This window comes from Acomys minous (genome assembly GCF_964271855.1).
Source record: "Acomys minous genome assembly, chromosome: 11".
Lineage (NCBI taxonomy): Eukaryota > Metazoa > Chordata > Mammalia > Rodentia > Muridae > Acomys > Acomys minous.
The window spans coordinates 53,613,100-53,640,928 of NC_140492.1; the positions used below are offsets into that span (position 1 = coordinate 53,613,100).

The 27,829-nt window shown below is 43.6% G+C and overlaps 1 protein-coding gene across 1 annotated transcript; it reads left to right on the forward strand.

Moving 5' to 3' along the window:
* Positions 1-27,659, forward strand: TIMMDC1 (translocase of inner mitochondrial membrane domain containing 1). Its single transcript, XM_084800613.1, has 7 exons — positions 1-315; positions 5,348-5,513; positions 11,275-11,363; positions 12,061-12,128; positions 19,123-19,201; positions 24,656-24,766; positions 27,088-27,659. Exons 1-7 carry the CDS (start codon positions 122-124, stop codon positions 27,239-27,241), a joined length of 861 nt encoding a protein of 286 aa, XP_084656739.1. The 5' UTR covers positions 1-121; the 3' UTR covers positions 27,242-27,659.
* The last annotated feature ends 170 nt before the right edge of the window (positions 27,660-27,829 follow it).

Here is a 27,829-nt window from a genome sequence, read left to right on the forward strand (position 1 = left end):
CGGCTGGGGACCGGATGTGAGGTTTAGTGTCCGGAAATATACCTCTGGCTTGCTGTGCAGGTCACCCTCTCCCACGGTGCCCGCCAGCCGCGGGGTGACAGTCCTCGGGTGGGAGGGCGCCATGGAGGCGCCGCCGCCCGCGCCCCGCAGCCTCCTTTGCGGGGCCTGGCGTCCTTTCCCCCGAGTCTTTGCCGCTGGTGCTGTGGCTGCGGATTCCCAAGGTTTTGTCAAGGATCGGGAGCTGCATCCTTATGTCTCTGAACCCGTTTCCCCGGAATCCGGATGGGACCGCATCCGGCAGCTGTTTGCCAAAGAGTAAAAATGCCTCGGGTGTGTGGGGAGGGTTGCTCGGGGGGTACGTCCGCAGCCGGCGGGAGCCCCGGCGTGAGGTCCTAACGAAGCTGAGTGTGTTCTCTCTGTCCTTGGTGTCCAGCCTGATTGGCACGCAGGTTTTAAAGTCAAGACTCATTCAAAGTCACACTCTTAAAACAATAACCAGCACTCTGATTTTATATATAGGAAGATTGAACTAATCTGATTATTGTCCTATTGTCAGGTAGTGTTACTGGGGACTATATTTAGAAGTCCATCCCCCCCCCCCGGCCCTAGGCCCCCCCCCTCCAATTTCATTTGGTCCCAAACTTTGATCTTTTTTTTTTTTGGCCAGTAGTGGCTCCATATTCCTGAGAATCGGAGATTGGGGAGGGGCAGAGAGAATTGTCAGTTTTTATTTATTTATTATTTTACACGAAAAACTAAAAATAGTGACGACTGTTCCCCCTCCCCCTTCCCTCCTCTCTCTGCCCCTTGTTCGAACCTATATGTGAGTCTGTGTTTGGGTCTTGCACATGCGTGCAGATGCCCTCAGGCCCGAGACATCTGATCCCCCCTATCTGGAGTTACTTGCAGTTGCAGATCAGCTGGGTCCTTTGTAAAGACTACTACATGATCTTAACTGTCACGCCATCTCTCCAGCCCCCCAACTCTCCTTTATAGAGACAGGGTCTTGCTGTGTAACCCTGGGTGGACTTGTAGACCAGTCTGACCTGGAACTCAAAGCAACAATCCATTCTTAGCCTCCCAGATTCTGAGATTACAGGTGCTTCTAGGGCCAACCTCTCTCTTTTGCCCTGCTGGGGGTCAAACATTACATGCTGCAGGCCCAGATCTATCTCACTTTTCAGAAGACAGATATTAAACAGTGTGAAGAGTAAATGATTAACTCTTTGCATTACTTTCACCTAATACTTATTTAAATTTACTAAATTTATTCATTACTGGTGAAAGTTTATCTTTTCATGAAATGATTTACCATACTACATTGCGTTATTAGGTGATTAAATAAGTTGGGGCAAAGGAGCTGTCAGACTTCTTTTTAATTATTTTATTAGTTTCATCACCTTTTTTGTCTTTGTTGTTGTTGTTTTGTCGAGATAGGGTTTCTCTGTGTAACAGAGCCCTGGCTGTCCTGGACTCTCGTTGTAGACCAGGCTGGCCTCTGCCTCCCAAGTGCTGGGGTTAAAGGCATGTGCCGCCACCAGCCAGCCCTCTTTTGTCTTTTTAAGTTTATTTTTGTTTTATGTGAATGGGTATTTTGCCTGCCTGATGTCAGATATTTTGGAACTTGAGTTATAGACAATATGAGCTGTTGCGTGAATGCTGAAAATGGAGTCTGGGCGCTCTGGAAGAGCAGCACATGTACTTTTAACTGCTGAGCCCTTGCTCCAGCTCTTTGTTTTAAGAAATTCTGGCAAGGGGGCTGGAGAGATGGCTCAGTGGTTAAGAGTGCCGAGTGCCCACCTGTTCTTAGAAAGGTTCTGAGTTCAATTCCTAGCAACCACATGGTGGCTCATAACCATCTGTAATGTGATATGGCGCCCTCTTCTGGCTTGCAGGAGTACATGCAAGCAGAGCACCATATACATAATAACAAATAAATCTTTAAAAAAAAATTTGGGTGAGTCTGGTGGCGCACACCTTTCATCCCAGCAGTCAGGAGGCAGAGGCAGGCAGATCTCTGTGAGTTCCAGGACAGCCTGGTCTACAAAGTGAGTCCAGGACAGCCAAGGTAACACAGAGAAACCCTGCCTTGCAGGCGTGGGTGAGTGGAAATTCGTTGGTTTTTCTCAAAGGTCCTTTGAAAAGTTTGTATATATATTTTAAAGATTTTATGTAGTGTGTAAGAGGAAAAGGTAGATTTCTTTTCTTTTTAGAGACAGTCTGTGTAGCCCATGATACCTCTCTCTTGCTGGGATTACAGGCATGCACTATTATGGCCCACAGAAGACGGCCATTTTTGTCAGTATTATATGCCATAGAATACTGGAACAGAAAGAAACTTGGATAATAATCTAATGCAGTTTTCGTGCTTTTTTTTCATGACGTGAAAGGAAAAAACCAAAGTTCAGAAAGATTGGTCTAGCTGCACACTGTTTAGCAGAGATCCCAGCTTACACCCCAGATTCATCTATTTCCGAGTCCTGATACCTTTTCCCCATTCTTGAGCTGTTTGAACTGACTTTGTGACATTTTAGAGCCTTTTTCTTTTCTTCTCTAGACAGGGTTTCTCTGTGTATCCTTGGCTGTCCTAGACTTACTCTGTAGACCAGGCTGGCCTCAATCAGAGATCCGCCTGCCTCTGCCTCCCAGGTGCTGGGATTAAAGGCGTGCGCCACCACACCCGGCATCTTTACTTATTTTTATATTTCTTTAATTTTGTTTCTTGGGGGAACTTGAGATGAGGCTGTCATATTGCCTCACATGCCTGTGTTGCTGAGAATCACCTTGAACTCCTGACCCGGTCTCTTCCTTCCGTGTGCTAGGATTTCAGGAGGGTACTGCCATACTCAGCTGGAGCTTTTAAATTTGAGATAAATATTGTCATTGAGCCCTGAAAGGGTTGAAGAAGCAAATCATGGATATCTCCTAGTTTGTTAAACTTCCAAGTTTTTTTTTTTTTTTTTACATTTCTTTCTTGTGTTTTACTCAGAAACTCAGCAGATCAGTCAATGTAGATGATTTTTGAAATTCTGTTCAACTTAAAAATACAGAAGATATAAAATATGGTCATTTTCCTGCTAATGTAAACATAAAGACTTGTTTTCCAAAGAGTTTAAGTTTCTTGTACACGAAGGAAGAGTGTAGTGATTGAGAATTAGATGACACACTTTCAGCAGAAAGGTAGCAATCCACAGAATGGCTTCCTTGGGAGGGGCCACCATAGGAAACTGTTTAGGTATTGGAGAGGCATCTTTGGAATTAAGTGATGCCTCCTTGTTTTAGATTGGCCAGTGCTGCCTACTGCATAGTTTTTCAGTTATTTTTTTTCTTTTATGTTTTTATAGCTAGGTATGGTGGCCCATGCCTGCAATGCCAGCACTTGGCCGGAGGAGCAGGAGGGCCTGGGCAGTGTGAGATGGGTGGCTCGTCCTCGCGGTGCTCCTCAGGGGGCCCGGAGCTCCTGTGGCTCGTCCTCGCGGTGCTCCTCAGGGGGCCCGGAGCTCCTGTGGCTCATCCTCATGGTGCTCCTCAGGGGGCCCGGAGCTCCTGTGGCTCATCCTCATGGTGCTCCTCAGGGGGCCCGGAGCTCCTGTGGCTCGTCCTCGCGGTGCTCCTCAGGGGGCCCGGAGCTCCTGTGGCTCATCCTCATGGTGCTCCTCAGGGGGCCCGGAGCTCCTGTGGCTCGTCCTCGCAGTGCTCCTCAGGGGGCCCGGAGCTCCTGGGCTCAGGGACTTTCCTCCGGGGCCCTCAAGCTTTGCAACTACAGGCTGGGGCCCTTGTGATGGTTTTCAGTGCTTTTTGTACCAATGATCTGAATATTTCATAAACCAGTCTTTAGATTTTGACTTCTTTTAATAATTTATTTTTATTTTATTACGTTGGTGTTTTGATTGCATGTATGTCGGTGTGAGGGTGTTAGATTCCCCAGGACAGGAGTTAGAGACAGCTGTGGACTATCATGTGGGTGCTGGGAACTGAGCCCAGGTCCTCTGGAAGAGCAGCCAGTGCTCTCAGCCACTAAGCCATCTTTCTAGCCCCCTTGGTTTCTTTCTTTCTTCTTTTTTTAAAGACATTTTTTCCATTCATTTTTTTTTACTTCATGTATTTGAGTTTATCTGCATATATATATATGCATATATATATACACACACATACATACATGTATATACATTCATTGTGTAGGTGCTTTGTATTCAGGAGTCCAGAAAGGACAGACCCCCTGAAGTTGGAAATATAGACATGAGTTTTTGTTTTGTTTTGTGTTTTTCGAGACAGGGTTTCTCTGTGTAGCTCTGACTGTCCTAGACTCACTTTTTTAAAAAAATATTTATTTATTTATTTATTTATTTATTTATTTATTACATACACAGTGTTCTGCCTCCACATACACCTGCAGGCTAGAAGAGGGCACTAGATCTCATTATAGATGGTTGTGAGCCACCATGTGGTTGCTGGGAATTGAACTCAGGACCTCTAGAAGAACAGACAGTGCTCTTAACCGCTGAGCCATCTCTCCAGCCCCGTGGACTCACTTTTGTAGACCAGGCTGGCCTCAAACTCACAGCAATTCACCTGCCTCTGCCTCCCGAGTGCTGGGATTAAAGGCATGAGCCATCAGTCTCATGAACTGAAGCTAGGCAGTGGTGGTACACACCTTTAATCCTAGCATTTAGGAGGCAGAGGCAGAAGGATCTCTGTGAGTTCAAGGCCAGCCTGGTCTACAGAGTGTTTTCCAGGATGACAGCCAGGGATACACAGAGAAATCCTGTCCTAAGAAACAAAACAACCAAATCTCATGCGTTCATGTAGTATATATTTGCTTAGGATTTAAAAATGAGAATATTAGCCTCTATATCTAACACAAATATTTTTCTTTATCTCTGGGGTTGTACTGTGTGTTTAGAAAAATATACCTAAGTGTATTTATAATGAGTTTTCCTAAATGAACATATTTGTGTAAGCAAAACCAGAAGCTGTTCCCAGGGTCCCAGGAGCTCCGTTTGTGCCCTTCTTCCCAAGCATGATCACTATTCTAGTTTTCAGCAGCGTGGATTGCTTTTGAGGACTTGTATGGCTTTTTTGTTTGTTTTGTTTTGGTTTTGGAGCAGGGTTTCATTATGTAGCGGAGGACGGCTTCAAACTCATGATTCCCCGACCTCAGTCTCCTGAGTGTTGTGGTTATAGGTGTCCACCATTAGACCCAGCGTGTGCTGCTTGTCTATAACTGCATTAATTCACAGATGGATTTAAACAGTTCTGCCCATAACAAAAAATATGGTATAAGCACGGGATAATTCTGAGCACAGTGTTTTAATTTCCTAACAGCATTTTCTTCTTGGCATTTTAGTGAACAACAGAGAATTTCAAAGGAAGTTGACCAGATCTGCAAGGCAGCAGTTTCGGCAGGCATCATTGGCTGGGCATATGGGGGAGTACCTGCTTTTATTTATGCTAAAAACCGCTACATTGAGTATAGCCAAGCGGAGATTTATCATAACCGATTTGATGCTGTGGTAAGTATTGATGGCCTAGTAGGGGCACACCAATTTAACTCTCTCTCTCTCTCTCTCTCTCTCTCTCTCCTTTGACTATTTATTTTTATTTTATGTGCATTGATGTTTTGTCTGGGTGAGGGTGTTGGATCGTAGAGTTACAGACAGCTGTGAGCTGCCATGTGAGGGCTGGGAATTGGACTCTGGAAGGGCAGCGAGTGCTCTAACCACTGAGCCATCTCTCCTGCCCTCAACTGCTCTCCTTACACTTCATTTCTTTTGAGTCTTGGGTGGGAGGATTTGGAATGTGAGGGTGAAGAAATCTGATCTGTACTTAGCAATGGAAGTACTAATGCTAAGTATCTAGATGCATTTTCTGCTTCTTCAATATATTTGTTTAAAAGAAAGATAATTTTTTTTTCCTGGTTTAACATCTAATAGTAGATTCCATATTGAATTTGCCTCAATCCTCTTAGAATCCATTGGTCTGGAGCAGTTTCTCTGTCAGTCTTGCCCTTGGGCAATTTTATTTTATTTTATTTTATTTTATTTTATTTTATTTTATTTTTTCCTCCTTTATTAATTTGTTCTTGTTACATCTCAATGGTTATCCCATCCCTTGTATCCTCCCATTCTTCCCTCCCTCCCATTTTCCTCTTATTCCCCTCCCCTATGACTGTTCCTGAGGGGGACTTCCTCCCCCTCTATATGCTCATAGGGTATCAAGTCTCTTCTTGGTAACCTGCTGTTCTTCCTCTGAGTGCCACCAGGTCTCCCCGTCCAGGGGACATGGTCAAAGGTGAGGCACCAGAGTATGTGAGAAAGTAATATCCCACTCTCCACTCTACTGTGGAGACTGTTCTGTCCATTGGCTAGATCTGGGTAGGGGCTTAAGGTTTACCGCCTGTATTGTCCTTGGCTGGTGCCTTAGTTTGAGCGGGACCCCTGTGACCCTTGGGCAGTTTTAAAGATTATGGACCATTTGTAGAATGTACATCAGTTTAGATTTGCTTGATGGTTTCTCATTATAAAATTCAGATTTGTGGGGCTGTAATGAGATCTGATGCCTCTTCTGGCCTACAGATGTACATGCAGAGCACTGTATACATAATAAATAAATACATTCAGATTTGTGAGCCTTGAGATGGCTCAGTGGCTAAAGATACTCGCTGCCAAGCTAGACAACCTGAGTTTGATTGCCAGGATGGTGGAAAGGAGACTGTACCTTTTTTTTTTTTTTTTTGGTTTTTCGAGACAAGGTTTCTCTGTGTAGCCTTGGCTGTCCTTGACTCACTTTGTAGTCCAGGCTGGCCTCGAACTCACAGTGATCCGCCTGCCTCTGCCTCCTGAGTACTGGGATTCAAGCCACCACGCCCAGCTTGAAACTTTAATTATTTTTATTTTTATTTTTTATTTTTTATTTTTTTTGAGCCAGGGTTTAATAGCTCTGGCTGTCCTGGAACTCTCTCTGTATTCCAGGCTGGCCTCAAACTCACAGAGATCCTCTGCTTCCCGAGTGCTAGGATTAAAGGCATGTGCCACCACACCCTGCTTATGAGAACAAACTCTTAATAAGTTGTTCTCTGACCTCCATGTGCATGCTGGTGCCCGTGCGTGGGAAAACACATGTGCGCGTGCACATACACACAAACACAGGCACACTTTCTCAAAGGGTAGGGAGTGGAGAAAGATTGAGACTTATTTCTTGGCAGGAGTGCCCTAGGACCAAGCTCTCAGCACCTGGCGTCAGAAGCACATCCTGTTTGTTTCTTGGTGTGGACTTTAGTTAGTTGGTTAAGATGAGATCTGCTATGTTCTTTTTTTTTTTTTTAAGATTTATTTATTTATTATGTATACAACTTTTGTTATAGATGGTTGTGAGCCAACATGTGGTTGCTGGGAATTGAACTCATGACCTTTGGAAGAGCAGTCAGTGCTCTTACCGTCTGAGCCATCTCTCCAGCCCCCTGCTATGTTCTTATAACATAAAATACTATGTTTTTTCTTTTGAGGAAATAAGATTTTTTTTTTATAGTAAATAAGTATTTTCATGTAAATATCTCATTTTCACCTGCCCTGTGCTTTTAGAATTCAGTTCATTCATACTTGAAGTGCTTTTACTGTCATGATTGTTAAATGGTTTTTTGCTAATTTTAGCATAGTTTTTACATCATTGTTTAGTGACTGCTAAGTAGTAGCAGTCATTGCATTATGTTTACTGATGCATTTATTTAACTAATAATAACGATGAACTGTTCTGAGAAAAGTCTTGGGTAATTTTGTCATTGTGTGGGTTTCAGAATGTCCTCCACAAACTAGGATAGCCACCAGGTCATTAGGCCATCTTCTGGGAGCCCATAGTTTGTGTGGTCTGCTCATGACCAGTGTTGGTATGAAGTGCGTGGTTCTTATGTATAGTTTTTTCTATCTGTATGTACTCAGAATTTCTTATTTACTCAGTGCAGTTATATTCCATCATTGTCCTTTATTCTAATACTCAGTTGCCTTGTATAGGGACAGTGGGACCCCTTTCAGGTAGTCTGCCCTTGAGATGTTTGTCTGACTGTCTGGTTTGCCTGAGAGTCTTGCTTAATAGTCCAGTCTGGCTTTCAGCTCACTATTCCTGGCTGGCTCGGCTTTTACTCTTCTATTGCTGCTCTCGAAGGTAGCCATTTCCCCAAGGAACTTTTTTTTGGTTTTGTTTTAGACAAGGTCTCTCTCTGTAGTCCTGGCCATTCTAGAACTTGCGATATAGACCAGGCTAGAGTCAAGCTCACAAAGATCCTCCTGCCTTTGCCTCCCCGGCACTGTGTTTAAAGGCATGCTCTGTCACACCTGCTAGAGCTAAGATTTCTTTTAGGGGAGAGTAGTATTGAGAAACTAAGACCAGGCTCCTCAGTGTGCTCTGTTCTTCCAGAGTAATACTACTTTTAGCCTGAGGGCAGATAGAGTGTGTGTGTGTGTGTGTGTGTGTGTGTGTGTGTGTGTGTGTGTGTGTGTGTATGTGTGTGTGTGTGTGTGTGTGTGTGTGTGTGTAGGTGCCTGCAGAGGCCAGAGGAGATCATCAGATCTCCTGGAGCTAAAGTTACGGGGAGTTGTGAGCCTCCCTGCATAGGTGCTGGGAACCAAACTCAGGTCCTCTGCAAGAGCAGCGAGTGCTCTCAGCTGCTGAGCTCTCTCTCGAGCTCCCCCAGCCCCTACACTGATACATCTTAGAGAAGTTTTGACTTGCCCAAGATCAGGTAGGAGTTCGGATCTCACATGGGTTTTCTCATAATCCTTACAGATGCAAACTGAATCTCATGATGTGCCTGCTAGGCCAGGCCTGCTTTGTGATGGGCTCATAGAAGAGAATGCGCTGTGGAGACACCCAGCACACCCTTCAGCTATGATGTTGTTCCTTAGCCCCTAGTGATGGTGGTGCTGAGCTCCCCACTGAGGCTCTAGTGAGAACTAAAACACTTTCCTGAAGAGAATGTTGTTGAAAGTAAATGAGATAACATGTTAACGTCATCATCATCATTATTGTTGTTGTTGTTATGTTTTTAGTTTTGTGTGTGTGTATGTGTATGCACAAGTTCATGGAGTTCAAAGGACAGTGGTGAGAGTCCCCTTCTACCTTGAAGAGGCAAGGTCACTCCTGTTTCTCCCACTGCTCTGTGTGCTATAGGCTGACTGGCCCTCAAGTTTCTAGGTGCTTCTCCTGTTTCTACCCATCTCACTGTAGGAGTGCTGCAGTCCAGCTGCGGGCCACTGCATCTAGCTTTTGATGTCGCTCCAGGGTTCACATGTGGGTTGTCAGGCGTTAGTGGCTAGCTCCTTTGCTGGATAAGCCACTAGCTTATTTTTCATAAAGGGCTATCAGAAAATATGCTTTTCCTTCTCTTTTTTTGCCCCTACATTTATATTACTTTAATCCTTACTTTTAACTAAGCATTTCTTTAGCCTTTGTTTTTGCTTTTCTTTTCACCAGTTTCTCTTGAATGTCAGAAGCACTGCTGTTACTGGTCTTATAGCTGTCATTGTGGTCCCTGCTAAACTAGCACTTGAATCTCACTATGTAGCTCTGGCTGTCTGGAAGTTACTCTGTAGAGCGGGCTGATCTTAACTCAGATCCACCTGCTTCTGCCTCCCAAATGCTAGGCTCACCAGTATGCACCACTATGGCTGCTGAAACTAGCCCTCCCGCCCTTTTGAAGCCTTTCTTCTTGAGCGAGCTTTCTTTCTTTCTTTCTTTCTTTCTTTCTTTCTTTCTTTCTTTCTTTCTTTCTAGGGTGTGGGAGTTATAGTGAAGTAGTTTTTAAATGTGTATGCGTGTTTTGTCTGCATATATGTATGTATGTATGTTCCATGGGCGTGCCTGCTGTCTCAGAAGAGTTGGATCTCACGGAACTGGAGTTGTCGATGGTGTGAGCCATCATGTGAGTGCTGTGAACTGAACCTGGTGCACTGGTAGAGCAGCAAGTGCTCTTAATTGCTGAGCCATCTCTCCAGCCCCAGCAGTGAACTTCGTTGATGGTACTTGAGAGTAGGACTCCCTAAACTCCTCCTCTTCTTCTGGGGCCTGGGATGGAGATTTTGAGCAGATGCTTAGTGCATGGGGGACTGAGTTGGGACCCAGCAACTGAGGGTCTTCCTCTTCCTCCGATGTTCTTGCTGGGGTGGGTGATTTAGAGTTGCTTACTTTTGAAGGCCAGGTGAGCCATGAGATCCACCAGTCTGTTGCCTAACCAAATGGGTTGTCATATCAGAAAATGAGCTTAACAAAGTGGTCATTGAGGCCTGTGACCTCAGCATCAAAAATGGAAAAGTGGGCATCATTGTTAAAGATGGCAGGAGATAACCTTTTTGTGTGTGTGTGTGGTTTTTAAAAAGATTTATTTATTTATTATGTATACAATGTTCTGCCTGCATGTATCCCTGCAGGCCAGAAGAGGGCACCAGATCTCATTATAGATGGTCAATAGCCACCATGTGATTGGTTGCCAGGAATTGAACCCATGACCTCTAGAAGAGCAGCCAGTGAGTGCTCTTAACCTCTGAGCCATCTCTCCAGCCCTGATAACCTGGTATTTGATACAGCTCTTGTGTGCCCTTTAGGGTGGTTGTTTTCTGATATCTATCTCACTACCTTCTGTTTGGTAGCTTTCTTCAGGCAGGTATTGCAGGACTTTTGGGGTCCCACTTGTGCTTTAATAGTAAAGATGCAAGAGACATCTGTATAGCTTGAGGCTGTTGGCCTTTTTGCTGAGGTGGTCACTGGCTGTCTCAAACAGGAGGAGCGACTGTTTCTTAGCCCCTTTCTCTTGGTCTCCCAAGTCTTTTGCTCAAGTGTTAGTACTTAATGAGAGCTCCAGAAATGTTTTTTTTCTACATTTCTGTCTAGGTGTATATCTTAGTTTGGATTTTATTGCTGTGAACAGATAACATGAGCATGACAACTCTTACAAAAAGAAAACATTTAATTGGAGCTGGTTTACAGTTTCAGAGGTTTAGTCCTTTATTGCCATGGTGAGAAACCTGGCAGCATACAGGCAGGTATGGTGCTGGAGAAGGAGTTGAGAGTTCTGTATCTTAATGTTGGGCATAGCTTGAGTGTATAAACTTCCTCCAACAAGGTCATGCCTCCTAATAGAGCCACTCCCTATGGGCCAGACCTATTCAGACCACCACAGTGTTACCTCAGTAATTTGCAACTGACAGTTTTGTCATTAAAGTTGTAGAATAAGGAAAATGTCAAGGTATTTTGGAATCTCACAGCATTTTAACAAATTATTTTTAGCAAAGTGCACACCGTGCTGCGACGAGGGGCTTCATTCGGTATGGTTGGCGTTGGAGTTGGAGAACTGCAGTCTTTGTGACTATATTCAAGTAAGTTCTCAGTTGTACAAGAGTCGGCATCTTTTCCTGGCGGCAGGGAGGGGAGGCAGTGTCTTGCTCCGTCTTGGGCTGTCCTAGAACTCAGTGCAGTCTAGGCTGTCCTCAAACTTGTGATTCTCCTCCTTAGCCTCCTAAGTCCTGGGATTTCAGTCTGTTACCATGCCCAGAAGAGAGTTTTGAAGAAAGGAAAATTCTACAGAGCCCTTCTTTATAAGTTGCTGGCTTTGAATGAGTAATTTGTTCGAAGAATTAGGTTTTGTTTCATTCTTTGATGAGTTTCCCTAAAAACTCATAGGCATGTTAGTCTAGAACACACTGGCACGACCTAGACTGGAGCTAGAGACTGGAGAATAGACTCTTTGTTGGTGTGTTTCCAGGTCTTAGCTTTGTGTCTTAAAGACAGGGTGTCGTGTACCCTGCCTGGCTGTGAACTCGATGTGTAGCTGAGGCTGGGCTTGAATTTCTCATCCTCCTGCCTCAGGATCCCAAACGCTGGCTTTAGAGGCTTGAGCCACCATGCCTCGTCTGAGGTGGTGTGGGCACTGAACCCAGACTTTGGACGATAAGCAAGGACTCTGCTGACTGAACTACCTCCTTAGTTCTAAAACCCATTTCAATGAAAAAAGCAATCAGGAAAGTGAATGGCGTGTACTTTGGATGTAATGTTTTCTGTTTCCTCTCTTCCCAGCTCAGTGAACACTGGACTAAGTGTGTATCGAAATAAAGATGCCTTGAGCCATTTTATCATTGCAGGAGGTAAGATAGTTTTATTCTTGTTCACATTTTAATTTCAAATATATTAAAGTATGTAGGCTTTATGTCTCAGACTGCAGATATTTCGATTGATTTCACACTATATCCTATTCAACAGTCACACAAAATCTATTTATAAAGAGCCTCGTAGTTGATCCTTGGCAGTTTATTTAATTTAATTTAATTTTATTTTATTTTTGGTTTTTTTGAGACAGGGTTTCTCTGTGTAGCCTTGGCTGTCCTGGACTCACTTTGTAGACCAGGCTGGCCTCAAACTCACAGCGATCCGCCTGCCTCTGCCTCCCGAGTGCTGGGATTAAAGGCGTGCGCCACCACGCCTGGCTTTTTTTTTTTTTTTAAGATTTATGTATGTATTATGTATACAGTGTTCTGTCGGCATGTACACATGCAGGCCAGAAGAGGGTACCAGATCTCATTATAGATGGTTGTGAACCAACATGTGGTTTCTGGGAACTGAACTCAGGACCTTTGGAAGAGCAGCCAGTCCTCTTAACCTCTGAGCCATCACTCCTGCCCCCACCTCCTGCCCCCCCCCAGCAGTTATTAAAGCAAACAAGATCTTTGCTTTCATTAAATTTTGTCTATGATGATGGGCAAAAACAGATCCTATGACAGAAAGTAGCAAATATGTGGGGCATGGATGTGACATTATCCATGAAGGTCTTCAGACCATTTAAGCTGACACCCCAGATTGGAAAGGAGCAAACTGCATAGGGTAGTGGGCAAAACAGGAGCACCAAGAGGAAACTTCTGGAGATGTTCTGAAGAAGTAGGTTGATGTTTCAAGCACAAGGAAGGGAAGTGGCTTGAGGTTAAATTGGGATGCAGAGTGGGAAGGATCAGGCTTTCTCATGGTGGGAGGTTGGTTTTAAAGCAGCTGCCTGCCGTCCTTGCGCTTTGAACACTCTGGAGCAGAGCACAGGAAAGTCCATATCTAGGACGTAGTTTAAAGCAGTTACAGTCAGGGACTTCTATCACAGCTAGCCTAAGGGCTTGGTGCTGCTTTGGGTAAGCCCAGGCTGAATTCTAATGCAGCCATTGAGACAGTAAAACCAGAGATGGCCCTGGCATGGTGGCGCAAGCCTTTAGTCCCAGCATTGGGGATGCAGAAGCAAGTGGATCTCTGTGAGTTAGTTCAAGGCCATCCTGGTTTACAAAGGGAGTCCAGGACAGTCAAGGCTATACAGAGAAACCCTGTCTCAAAACAAACCAAGACAAAAAGCAAAACAAACTAGAGATGGCTGCTTGAGAGGCAGAAACAGGAGACTCAGTTGAGGCTACGAGTTCAAGGCCAACCCAGACAGCACATAAAGACTCCGTACCTTTAAAAATATAAAAAACCAAAACCAACAGTAATCATAGAGAACCATGTGTGCTCAGGAAAGTCTGGCGTTGGCCCTGCAATCTTTTCTTCTTTGATTGTATGTGAGTTCTTGTGGACACAGAAGTAAAAGTCAGAAAAGATCATGTAAACTCAAGTTTAAATGCATTTTCTTAGCCACAGACAAATTTGTTGGCCAAAGGTAGAAGCATTAGTCATAACTTATGAGAATTGTTGACTGACTCTTCCCAGGAAGTCAGACATAAAAATAAAAACTCAGAAAAGACCTCAGTGGCTGTGCTCTTGGGGAAAATGTATAGGTTTGATCTAGGCAACTCACTACGGAAATGCGGAACCATAGCCACGTGAGGGACATGGCTCAACTCAGGAGTTGTGTGTTTTTAGCTGGAAGTCGGAGCCCTTGGGAGATGGAGGCTGGAAGGTCAGAAGCTCAAGCTCTCTCTTGTCTACATAGAGAGTTTGACGCTAGCCTGGGCCACATGAGCCCTTGTCTCAAAAAGTTCATTTTTAACTGTAATAACAATAAGACATAGAAAAATGGGGTGTGTGTGTGTGTGTGTGTGTGTGTGTGTGTGTGTGTGTGTGTGTGTAAATTGCCACTGCAGGAAACTATCTCTTAGATATCAAGAGATATCCAAACTATTTCAGTGGGTAGAAGCACTTGCCATGCAAATGTAAGAGCCTGAGTTCAAATCCTCAGAACCCATGCTGGATACACAGCACAAGTATCTGTAACTCCAGCACGCTACTGGGAGATGGGATGCAGAAGCAAGGGAACCCTTAGGTGCTTTGGGGCCCAGCCACCTGCTGTAAGCGGTGGGAAAACAAAAGACCCTGTCTCAACCAAGGGGAGAATTAGGACCTATACTTGAAATTGTCCTTTGAGCTTTACATACATACTATGGTACATATGTACATACACACACACACATGCATAAACATGCATACATACACAAACACACAAATGTGCATTTTTATGCTCATAAAAATATGTTTTAAAATTTGCTGAAGAAGAAGTCAACCGTAGATTTAAGATAACAGAAGAAAGAACCAGGTGTGATAGCTCACAGCTGTAATCTCAGCACCTGGAAAGCAAAGACAGGGGAATGCCTCAAGTCTGAGTGTAATGTGGGCTATAGAGTAAGACTATGTATGGAAAAAAACATTTTTGAGACAGAGTTTCTCTGCATAGCCCTGGCTGACCTGGAACTCCCTTGGTAGACCAGGCTGGCCTCAAGCTCAGAGATCTGCTTGCCTCTGCCTCCAGAGTGCTGGAGTTAAAAGTGTGCATCACTACAGCGTGGATATAATTTTTTTTTAAGCAACAGAGGTGAATGAAGCTAGATCAGTATAGATTATTTCATCTACAGGAAATACAGAATGTAAGAAAATACATTGTGACCAGGCACAGTGTTTCACACCTGCGATCCCAGCACTCGGGAGGCAGAGGCAGGCAGATCTCTGTGAGTTCAAGGCCACCCTGCTCTATAAAGCGAATCCAGGACAGCCAAGGCTACACAGAGAAAACCAAACCAAACAAAACCAAAACCAATGGAAATCCCAGATAAAAAGGAAAGGAGGCAAGAAAAATTTTGGAAAAAAGAAACACAATAGCATCTCCAGACTCAAACAAGTTAACTTGTACGTCTAAGAAGTTCAGCAAACTCCAAGAGAGAGAACCACAGAGATTCACACCTGGAGAGTTTATATTTAAGCTTTCAGGTTTTCCTGAAGGAGCTTTGATTTTTATTACTTAAAAAAGTTGCATATGTATTCGCTTTCTGACTCTGTGCTATGCCTTCAGCACTTCCACAAGTTTCTGCTCCTCAATAATGAAATTCTGTTGGATCCTGTCAGGGGCATGCTTAGCACACATGGAGGCCCCCGGGCCCCGCTGACGTGCTTCTCTGTTTTAGACAGTCTCATGAGGGACCCCTCGGGGTCTGCGGGCACACACACTTAGGTGCCTTCCCAACCTTCTTGATATAAAGGTAAACAGTGCTGTAGCCAGGGGTTTGAAGCACCGAGTTTTGTTAGAGACTGCACTGTAGGAAAGCCTATGATTATATGTCAGACACTAAACCATTCTGAGTGTATCTGCATACTGGAAAAACTAAACTGGCTTTTTCAACTTAATTTTTAAATGAAAAACAAGGGAATGAAAATTATAGTTTTTGTAGAAGAAAAAGGAAATTATAGTTTTTAATAGAGAACTTGATAAAAAATATGTGACATCTCTCTAAAATGCTGGTTCTATGACCATAGCAAAAAATTTCTCTAAAGAATTAAGGGGATCTTGCCATCCAAAATTAAAACATGAATAAAATTATGATATGTAGAATACTGGAAATGTTTGCAAACCTATTGGACAGATTTCAAAGAATCTGAAATAAAGACTAAGTATACAGGTGTGTCTAAACTAAAGGTGATATTTTAGATATATAAAGAGAGAATTGACAGTTCCCAGGTTAGAACAGTTATAAACTGTGTGGAAAGAAATCAAATTGCAACAGTATTCAGTATAATACATTTTTAATAGATTTATTTATTTTTTATGTATACAGTGCACATTAGATCACATTATAGATGGCTGTGAGCCACCGTGTGGTTGCTAGGAACTGAACTCAGGCCCTCTGGAAGAGCAGTCAGTGCTCTTAACTGCTGAGCCATCTCTCCAGCCCCAGTAGAATAAAATTTAAGATTCATTAAAACACTTAGATAAAAACTGATGAAATGGGGGGTCGGAGAGATGGCTCAGTGGTTAAGAGCACTGTCTACTCTTCTAAAGGACCTGGGTTCAATTCCCAGCACCCACATGGCAGCTCACAGCTGTAATGTGAATAGAATAAAATGCTTAAAATGTTTGCTGAAACATAACTGCATGTGTTAGTTTCTGAGTAAGAAGATACTTAAATATATATGTGTGTACATGTATGTATATATATTTGTTTAAAACATATGTTTTAAAGCATAAAAAGTAAGTTACATAAGAAATTATAACTAGTTTTTACCAACCTAAAATCCTGCAGAAGACAGTAAATGTGAAGTGATCCCTCAGTAATAGTATGTTCAGGTGTACTTAGTAAAAGCCCTTACGTATCAAGGAGAAGGAATATCTTAATTGGAGATCAAACAAACAGCACAGCCTTTTAACTACGTAAGCAACACAGGTAACTAATAAACACACGGTTTTCTACAAGTTAGATGTACTGTAAGATGGCATTTTAAAGCCTGTAAAACTGGGAAATGGAAGCTCAGAATGCAGACGATCAATGTGTGGTTGTATACACCTTTAACCCCAGCTCTGGAGAGACTGAGGCAAGAGGGGCACAAATTTGAGGTGAGCTTGGACTACATGGTGAGTTCCATGCCCACCGCTGTTCTACAGGATTGTAATTGCCCCTTTCTCCTAAACAACAACAACAAAAATCCCTTTCATACTTTTAATTGGAGATAACCGTTTTGTAACTATTTTTGAATAGCAGTGTAGTAATGTAAGTTCAAAGCCTTAAAAATGTTCACATACTGGTGCGTTAATCAGGATTTTCTAGCGAGCCCCCTCCTCGCTCACTCTGTCTATATATGGCATTTGTTGTGGTCCAGCTAATTCAACAGTGGCTGCCTATGCAACAAGGTCCAACAGCGTCCAGTAGTTGTTCAGTCCGTGAGGCTGCGCGTCTCCGCTGGTCTTCATTGTACACCGGAATCCTGAAGAAGTGGGCTCTAAGCCAGTGAGCGAGTGGATTTGCGGGCCAGGCAAGAGCAAGCAGGCACAGAGCAAACGCTTCCTGCTTCCTGTTCTTATTAGAGGCTTCCAGCAGAAGGCCGGGTCCAGGTCAGAGGTGTGGTCTTCCCACCTCAAAGGTCTGCATTAGAAGTGGATCTTCCTATTGCAAATTAAGCAAAAATGTCTCACAGGTGTTTCTCACAGGTGTGCTCTCCATTTTGGGCTTTTGGTTAATTTCAGATTTAGTCAAGTTGACAACCAAGGATAGCCATCCCACGTGGATTCTGGAGAGAGGACCTGTGTCCCGCCCACACCCCTCCCAAACGCACACTCAGAAGTACAAATTAATCTTCGAAATAAAAATGTTCATACCTCTTGTCCCAGAGTTCTGTTTCTGTGAGCTCATTTTAAGGAAGCGTTCAAATGTGCGTTTATATGCAGGAGTGCCTTTACTTACATGCTTATAAATAGAAAGCTGGAGTTGAGACAGTTTTGTGTTATGTCCATGCAGTAGACTCATGTGGGAGACTTTAATATTGAAAACTGAAATTTTAATGATAATGGAATTTAATAATATATTCAAGAAAATTAAATATATATATATATATAAATAACATGGCCCTATTTTGTTTCTTTTTTTTTTTGGCTTTTCGAGACAAGGTTTCTCTGTGTAATCTTGGCTGTCCTGGACTCACTTTGTAGACCAGGCTGGCCTCGAACTCACAGAGATCCACCTGCCTCTGCCTCCGGAGTGCTGGGATTAAAGGCATGCGCCACCACCGCCCAGCTCCTATTTTGTTTCTTAAAAGTAGTTTGGAAGACTAACCATGACCTGTTTCTGGGTAATGAGATTAAAAGTGGTTTTTGTTCTTGTTAATTAAAAAAATTAATTTAGAAAAAAATTTAAATGAATATATAATAGTTAAATAGAAATAAAAACCTCAGATTAGACACCTAAAATGTTTTTGCCACCTAAGATGGCATTGGTTGCAAAGGGGGAACACCTGGGATGTACATAGCGAAGGGCGGTTGGAGTGCTTGCTTAGCATGCGTTGCGCACTGGGTTCATCCTCAGCAGCACATGACCTCTAGGTGGGAGTGCGTGGCTACTGTAGCCTCAGCACTGAGGAAGTGGAGGCCAGAGGTCAGAAGAAGGTCAAGGTCATTCTCAGCTCCCCACCTACTTTGAAACCAGCCTGAGTTACAGGAGACCCTGGTTTTTTTGTTTGTTTTATTTTTCAAGACAGGGTTTCACTGTGTAGCCTTGGCTGTCCTGAACTCACTTTGTAGACCAGGCTGGCCTTCAACTCAGAGGTCCACCTAACTCTGCCTCCCTGACTCTTAGGATGGCCCTAACTGCCTTGAGACCCTGTTTTTAAGAAGGAAAATAAAAAAGTGGCCTAGAAATGGAATTCCAGTGAGAAGAGGTGCACTTCTTGTATTGGTCACCAGGTGGCGTTGTATGCTAAGTGCTACCTCTGCAGGTCTGCATGATGGCACAGTACAGCAAGCAGTACAAATAGTGTGTGAGACTGGAAGGCATAATCCAGGGCAAGTGAAGGGCTCTGTTGTTGCTGTTGTTTTCTTAATTTTGGACAAAGTTGCCTTAAAGAAGGAAGACATGAAAGAGGTGAAAGATGTGGGGGAAGGTGAACTGTCAGCTTTTAAGAGAAAATGAGTAAAAAGAAAAAATAGAGTGGGGTGAGCGCCATCGGGGAGACTGAGGCAGTATATTTACAGAATATTTTCTTCCTTTAACTGTAGACAGGAAGTTAGCATCATGGCTGTTACTGCATAGTTCATGCTGGGTTCAGAAGGCCCACTTAGAGGTCTGCGTTCTTACTGTAAAAGAATAGAAGTCTAGCATTTCAAGATGATTTAATAATGCCTTTTTCCCTTTTAAATAGCTGTCACAGGAGGTCTTTTCAGAGCAAACTTAGGTGTTCGAGGCCTGGTGGCTGGTGGTATAATCGGAGCTTTGTTGGGGTAAGTGTCAACATGCTTTAGCCTAAATGTCTTACCTACTAAAGGTTCTGATTATAAAGAACAAATTTAGTCCTCAGAGACTTTAAAAGATGTATGTCCTGTACTGACAATGGCTGTGACTGTTCAATTCGTTGTTTTGGGGGCTGTGAGAGGATTGAACCCAAATGCTTTTTCTAACTTAAAATAAAATGCAGTTTTTATTTATGTGTGCATGGATCTGTCTGTGTATGTGCGTAAGGAGTGCTGATCTCTTGGAGTTGGAGTTTGAAGCAGTTGCAAGCTTCCTGGTTGGTACTAGGAATAAAACTCAGGTTCTGTTCTGCAAAGACAGTACACACTTTACCACTGAGCCATCCCCGCTCTGACTGTCTCCTCGTGCTGTGGCCACCCCCAAGCATAACATTATTTCATTTGTACTTCATAACTGAAATTTTGCTACTGTTATGAATTGTAATGTAATATCTGGTATACAGGATATCTGCTATGCCACCCCTGCGAAAGGCTCCTTTGACTCTGCAAAGGGTGGAGACGCACAGGCTGAGGACAACAGAATTAATAAACAGTAAAACTAAAACTATTACATGGTCCAGCCATACCGCTCCCTGCTGGGTGCCTGAGTGAAGCTGAGTGAAACTGTTCAGGTCTGAGATGTGTATTTCCTCCCTGGGACTAGAAACCAGACACCCCCTTTCTGTTCCTAGAGGCTACCCACATCTTTCTCATGGCCATCCATGCTCAGAGTAGCAGTGTCTCTCCTCACACTGAATCTTCTGCTCCTTTCCAACCAGAGGAGACATCGTTTAAAGGGCTCACCCAGATAATCTCCTTTCTGATTAATTCAGATCTGCAGAATGCATGTTTCCATGCAACATAGTAAGAGCACAGGTGTACTGACTCCTCAGGGCCACGGCAGAATGTCCACTGCTTTAGAGGCAGAGGGACCCGGGAGAATGGATCCTAAAGATACTCTGAGGGTTAAGAGGAGTCACCTGAGTAAAGTGAACAATCACAAGGACAAGTCACACATGGCAAAAACACTTTTTTCCATAGAAGCAATGGAATACCAGCAGCAAGCAATAATGAGTAATCTGAACTAAACCTAGGGCGAGTATGAAACCACATCCGCCTTCCCGCCTCTCTGTCAGGGCAGGAAAGGGTGGAGGGAGGTTTGAGATGCTCTATAGGCTAGCCTTGACCTTGTTACCGTCCTTGGCTTTCTGAGTGCTCAGATTATAGGCGTGAGTCACCATGCCAGCTGGATTTATGGGTTTTATTTTACATTTCAAGACAGGGTTTTTCTATATAGCCTTGGCTGACCTAGAACTTATTCTGTGGGCCAGGATTGCCTGGAACTCACAGAGATCTGCCTGCCTCTGCCATCTCAATGCTGGGATTTAAAAGCACGTGCTGCCACCACCTAGCTTATTTTACAATTTTTTAATCTAATAAAATTCAGATTGTCAAAACCCACTGCTAACATTGTTTTTGTTGTATTGTTAGTATATCCGCTTTGTTTGGAGGGGAAAGTTGTTGAAGCTAGTGGAAAATTTTTTTCATGAGGGGGTCCTTAGCTCAGGCTAGCCTCAACCTTCCCATGTAGCCAGCATTGACCCCGAACTTCTGATCCTCCTGCCTCTGCCTCTGCAGCACTGGGATTACAGGCATGCTCATGTGCCTTTTTTTTTTTTTTTTTTTTTTTAATGCAGTGCTGGGGATAGAATTTGGACCTGTATGCATGTTAGGTAACCTCTCTATGGTCATCCCAGCAAAAAATATTTTTAGTTGTGGTTATATATGTTTCATTTATCATCTTGATCATTATTATTACTTTTTAAAATTAGTATACAATGAAGCAGAATGAAATTTTCATATAACTTTGTTCTTATTGGCCCTTCTCTTCTATTTCCTTTTCCACATTTTAACTTTTTGTTTTGTCTTTTGAGACAGGGTTTCTCTGTGTAGCTTTGGCAGTCCTGGACTCTCTCTGTAGACCAGGTTGGCCTCAAACTCACAGAGGCCTGTCTCTGCCTTCTGAGTGCTGGGATTAAAGGTGTGCACCACCACAGCCCAACTTTTAAAAAAATAATTCATTTTTATTACTTTTCATTATGTGTGGGAGGTTGTATTTATCTGTGGGACTCAGGGGAGTCATACGCCCTGGAGCTGGCTGTGAGCTACCGAATGTGGACGCTGAGAATTGAACTCAGATCCTTTGGAAAAGTAGCAAACTTTCTTAACACTTGAGCCTCTGTTTTAACCATTTTCAAGTGTGCAGTTCAGTAGTGTTAAACATACTAACATTGTTGTACGGCACATCTCCCGAAAGTTTTGTCTTAACCCTGAAACTGTATTTATTAACTGTATAGTTCTTCCTATCACTCCAGCCCGCTATTGGCAACCACTTTCTGCTTTCCATTTTATGTAATGTTGACATGCGTCCTAGAATCATATAGCATTATTTTATGTAATGTTGACATGCGTCCTAGAATCATATAGCATTATTTTATGTAATGTTGACATGCGTCCTAGAATCATATAGCATTTGAATGACTGGAATCAACATTTTGTCTTTTGTAACTGGTGTATTTCACTTACCATACTAACATGCTTGAGGTTTATTTACATTGTACCATGTAATGGTTTCTTTCTTTTTAATTTAGTGGTAGAGTACTTGCTTTCTTTCTTTCTTTTTTTTTTTTTTAAAAGATTTATTTATTTTATTTATTGCATATGAGTACTTTATCTGCAGAAGAGGGTATCAGATTACATTATAGATGGTTGTGAGCCACCATGTGGTTGCTGGGAATTGAACTCAGGACCTCTGGAAGAGCAGGTGGCGCTCTTAACCACTGAGCCATCTCTCCAGCCCATCTTTTTTCTTCCCCCCCCCCCCCAGACAGGATTTCTCTGTGTAGCTTTGGCTGTCCTGAACTTGCTTTGTAGACCAGACTGGCGTCGAACTCACAGTGATCCACCTGCCTCTGCCTCCCAGAGTGCTGGGATTACAGGTGTGCACCAGCGCACCCGGCATGGTTTCTTTTTTTAAATGATGCATAATTCTTTCCCTCCACCCCGTCCCCCTTCTCTCTCTCTCTCTTGTGTGTGTGTGTGTGTGTGTGTGTGTGTGTGTGTGTGTGTGTGTCTGTGTGAGAGAGAGAGAGAGAGAGAGAGAGAGAGAGAGAGAGAGAGAGAGAGAGAGATTCATGTTCCATTCTGCTGATGTATTTTTGGATTTCTTTTGCTTAGCCAAAAAAAAAAAAAAAAAAAAAAATTAATGAGATTATTGAAGTTCTATCCAGAGAGAATTTGACTTATATCAAGGTTAAAACTGTTTTCCTTGAGAACATAGGAAACACATTCTGTTTGTCCTTGTGATAATTATCTAAATCAGTTTATGTTGTGCACATACACACACTTTTGTATACAGGTGCATTTGTGTTCATGGGTGTAAAGATCAGAAATCAATGTTAGGTGTCTTCCTCAATCACTCTTCATTTATTTGTTTTTTTTCTTACTGAGGTTCAAATCTAGGGCCTTGCACATGATAGGCAAGGGCTTTACCACTAAGCTCCATCTTCAGCCCCATCCACTTTTTTTTTTTTTTGAGAAAGGGTTTCTCTGTGTAATAACCCTGCCTATCCTGGAACTCTCTTTGTAGACCAGGCTGGCTTTGAACTCACAGCGATCTGCCCGCCTCTGCCTCTTGAGTGCTGGGATTAAAGGCGTGTGCCACCACGCCCGGCTCCACTTTATTTTTTAAGACAGGATCGCTCACTGAACCTGAAGCTCACTAATTGGTTAGACAGGATAGTCAACAAGCCCTGGCGCCTCTCCTATCTCTACCTCCCCAGTATGGGAGTACAGGCACGTGCTGCCACACCTGACTTTCTACATGGGTGCTGGCCATCCAAACTCAGGCTTCTCTCCAGGCCCTATTGAAGTTTCTTTTTCTTTTTTGGTTTTTAAGACTTATTTATTTTTATTTTATGTGTATATATGTGTGCATGCCTAGTGCCCTTGGAGGGCTGAATAGGGCATTGGGTCTCTTGGAGTAAGAAATTATAGGCAGTGTGAATCAAGCCTGGGTCCCCTGCAAAAGCAGCAAGTGCTCTTAACTGCTGAATCATCTCTCCAGCTCTAAATCAGTCTCTTAGCATATCTGGTGTCATAGCAGCTGTCAGTTATACCAGACTCCAGAATTGTAAGATGTTTAATGGCTCCATCCCTCAAAGTTAGTAGCATCTTCCTCCCACCAAATTAGTTCCTCCACATGTCTTCCCTCCAGGGCTGGTGTTACACAGATGAACTAGTCATTGCATTTCCCCCCGCCTCTCTCCCCTTTTTATTGAATCTTTGTGAGTTTCTCTAGTATCTGCCCTTGCAACCTCCCCTCACCCTGGATAAAACACACAGAAACGAACAAAAACAAAATAAAGCCTAGAAAAGCATCTTGTCGTGGAAGCTGTAGTGTGTCCTACAGTCATCCCTCCGTCCACACACCTTCACTTGCAGATGTTCACTGCAGTGAGTCATTGGTCTAGTTCAAGGTCTGTGGCTTCTATGGCACCATCAGTAACGGATCCTCACCAGGATTCCTTCCTGTGACCCTGTTGTTGTGTTGTGCCATGAAGATCCTGCAGCTTTGGATCAGCAGGACTGGCCCTTTAATGGGCCCCAGCAGGTCACAGATTATGTAGATTTTAGGGTAGGCCAACTCAAAGTCCTAGATCTGGGCCAGTGTGGTAGCTGAACTGGATGGCTTTCCCTTGTTTGCACCACCAGGGCAGGCTCTCCAGCACTGCTCTGGCTAAGCCACCCAATGCAACCATAGGCAGGAGGCAGGGGCAGCTCTCCCAAGTGCTACAGCTAGTGAGGGGCTGTGACAGCTCTCCTGCTCTCACGCCCTAGGTGCTGTCTCATCTGCGTCTGCTCTCCCAGACGCAGCTCTACTGTCCTACCCAGGCTAGGTGCAGGGCCGGCTCTCCCAACCACCACAGGTGACAAGCAGGGGAAGGATCACCCCCTTGCCAGATGGGGCCAGATGACTTGCTTGCACTCTCCAGCTCTGCTGTGCTGCCCAGACGAGGGGCAGGGCCAGCTCTCCTGAGTACTGTAGCCAGCCAAGGGCAAGGCAGCTCCCCTGACTGCCTCAGGTGGCAAGAGGCAAGGAAGCAGTTGGTTTATTTTTTATTCATAATTTTAGGGGAAAATAAAAGATTTGTAAACCTATTGCTGTTTTATAGTAGTCAAGGAAACTACAGTGATTGTTTTTCTTTGTTGTTCAACTCAGGAAGAAAACTGCCTTAATGTTTTTTCCCCTGTGTTTGAAAGAGATGTTTAAACTGTCAAGTGCTTCTGTATCTGATAGTGAACATGTGGCTCTGCTGATGATGAGCAGGGCATTCATGAGTTGAGTGGGCTAATGACTTCTTGAACTTCCTGCTTTCCCCTCAGCACACCCATGGGAAGCCTGTTGATAGCCCTGCAGAAGTACTGTGATGAGACAGTTCAGGAGAGAAGACAGAAGGACAGGAAGGCTCTCCATGAGAAGAAACTTGAAGAGTGGTAAGGAGCCTGTACGGACCAATGCTCGGGCTTCCTAGGCGCGGCCCACACTGTGACCACGGGCTCTCCGAACGCCACTCGGTTCACAGGAGTTTGCTTTTCCTGAATCTTTCAGTTCTTTTACTCTGTATTGTCTTTTGTATCTGTTTCATTAAGGGAATGGGAAAATGAAAGACACTGATTTTATTTTTAATTTGACCAGGCTGTTTCTTTAGGCCTGTCTCTCCTCCCTGTGACTACCTTCTTTCCTTCCTTTTTCTTTCCTTCCGTGTGTGTGTGTGTGTGTGTGTGTGTGTGTGTGTGTGTGTGTGTGTGTGAGAGAGAGAGAGAGAGAGAGAGAGAGAGAGAGAGAGAGAGAGAGAGAGAGAGAGAGAGAGAGAATCAGTGGGTTTAATTAGGGTTACTACAAGGACATTGGTAAATACTTGTTTATAGGAGCAGGAGCAACTTACAAGTGCTTTACCACTGAAGAAAGCATCTTCTGCTTCCCTAGTAACCATTAACAGCCTATAAATAAATTCTCAGGGACAGGCAGGGCCTCCTGAGTCCCTCCTTGGTCCATGAAGGTCCAGGAAGGAATGCTGACAGGCCCAACCTTGTGCAGGTCTTGTGCAGGCAACCACAGCTACTCTGAAGCCACAAGGCCGTGGCCATGCCATTTCTGGAAGACAGTGTGAGGGAGCTGAGGCAAGGTGATCACTTCAAGTTCCAGGTCGGCTTGGTTGCTAAGTGTCCACATGTGAAATTTTACCTGTTAATGTGGTCACAGAGCTGAAGTTCATGGATGGGTTGCCACTGGGACACCTTGCTTGCTTCTTCTGTGTGTCGTTTCATGTGCTGCCGTGTTGGCCTTCTTCAGTGCTGGAGGTTTACTAGAGCCTTACCAGTGCTACACAAGCCCTCTATCACTAAACTTGAGCCCCAGGCCCCTTTTAATTTTCACTAATTTAACTTATCAACTTACTGAATAAAATTTAATACATTTTGAGACAACATCTCACCAAGTTGCCCAGACTGGCCTTTGAGCTTGTTGTCAGCCTTTTGTCAGCTTCCTAGTAGCTGGGATTCTAGGGTGTACCAACAGGCCTGGTTTAGTAATCTGCACTTTTTAGGGCAGGATGGTAAGACTGATGGCTGACTCGGCATAAGCTCTGCCATCTAGCACTCTGGAGTGCAAGTGCTTATCATGGTTTAGCTCCTGGGACAACGTGTGCTGTTGTCATTGCTGCTATGAAAGCATTGTGGGGAGATGTGACAAATAATGATTATATTCAAATTTTGAAAGGGAGAAAAAACAGAAGTTTGTCAGTGACAGCAAACATGAAATACAGTGATGAAGGATTCTTCAGCCAAGGGAAATAATGTTAAAATACAAGGGCTGGAAGATGGCACTGGCTGCTCTTCCATAGGACCTCGATTCAGCTTCCAGTACCTACATAGCAGCTTATAACTGTCTGTAACTCCATTTGGGGGAATCTGACACCCTTTTCTGGCCTCTGCAGGTACCAGACATACATGTGTCACACAGACATACACACAGGTAAAAACGCCCATACACATAAAATAAAATTTAAAAAATTTAAATGTTTAGCTTTCATGTGTCATGAATATGTAATGGTATTTCTAAGAGAGTTCAAATGTTTGTGTGACTTTTTGTATGACTGCTTCTGCGCTTGAAAATAATATGGAGAAATAGTTTTTAAAATTGTCCTAGCTAAATATAGAAGACTGGCCGTAGATACATAGATGAATGGTCACATTTGATTGGGATGAGACTTAAGTTGATAATCAAAGAAAGATACTACAACTCTATTTAGGAAAAGAACTGATCTGTTACAAATTAGCGTCTAGTTTTCATAAGTATGTATTTGATTCCGCTCTTGATGAATCTGTGTCTCTATAGTTGTCCTGTATGAGTCTACCTAGATCACCATCGCACAGTCTGTCAGATGAGAGCACTTACATAGTGACAGACGCTCCCAGCCACCTAGGTCTGAGGGGTAGGAGGACAGCCAGCTTTGAGATGAAGCCTTAGCACAGGGTAAATTTACTCCCATTTATCACCCCTCAGAGGACTGCAGGACACAGAGTCCCAGAATGTTAAGTCCAGTGTCCATTTTGGTACCATGGAAATCATGGGTAAACTGAAAGTGGAAGAGGGTAGAAAGAGAAGCAATTCTTTGTATTGTGAGTGCAAGGACAAACATTTGCTCATAAGGTGTCATAGCAAAGCAGGGAGGGTATGACAGATAGCCCTTTGGAGTCTCTGGAAGGACAAGTGCTGAAGCAGAACTTGACATGTGTATATCCTTTGGTTGTAGGAAAAGAAACCTGCAAGTCACTGAGCACCTCCCTGAGGAAATTGAAAGTGGCTTAGAGAAGATTCGCCCTGAGGAAGATGCTCAGAGAATCGAGGAGCTGCTAAACCTCCCTAGGAATCCTTTGTCACCGTCAGAGAAGCAAAGCGAGGACTGAGGATGAGGGCTCTTTGTGTCTGGGAATGCCAGTGTCATTCCCTTGTCAGCCTGCTGGCAAATGTGAGTGCTAGCAGCTATGGCAGCAGTGGCTTGCCTCTTCTCTCTCTCTCTCTCTCTTTTTTTTTTTTTGTTTTTTTGTTTTTTTGTTTTTTGTTTTCTGTTTTTGTTTTTTTGTCTTTCGAGACAGGGTTTCTATGTGTAGCCTTGGCTGTCCTGGATTCACTTTGTAGACCAGGCTGGCCTCGAACTCACAGCTATCCACTTGCCTCTGCCTCCCGAGCACTGGGATTAAAGGTATGTGCCACCACACCGACTTCATTTTCTTATTTATACCAATTGTTGATCCATCTAAATACTTCAAATTTCTCTATCCTGCTAGATTTTCTACAAATAAACTACTTCCCAAAAGATTAAAATTGTGTTGTCTGGGTTGCCTATTTACCTCAGTCTTTTAAGAATGTTCTCTTGTGGTAACTGAGAGGAGAAAGAATTAGATACAGGAAAATGGCCTGTGACATCTTCTTTCTTTGGCCCCTACACATAGTGTGGGCCTCAGGGCATTTAGTTGTTTTAAAGAGAATAAAAG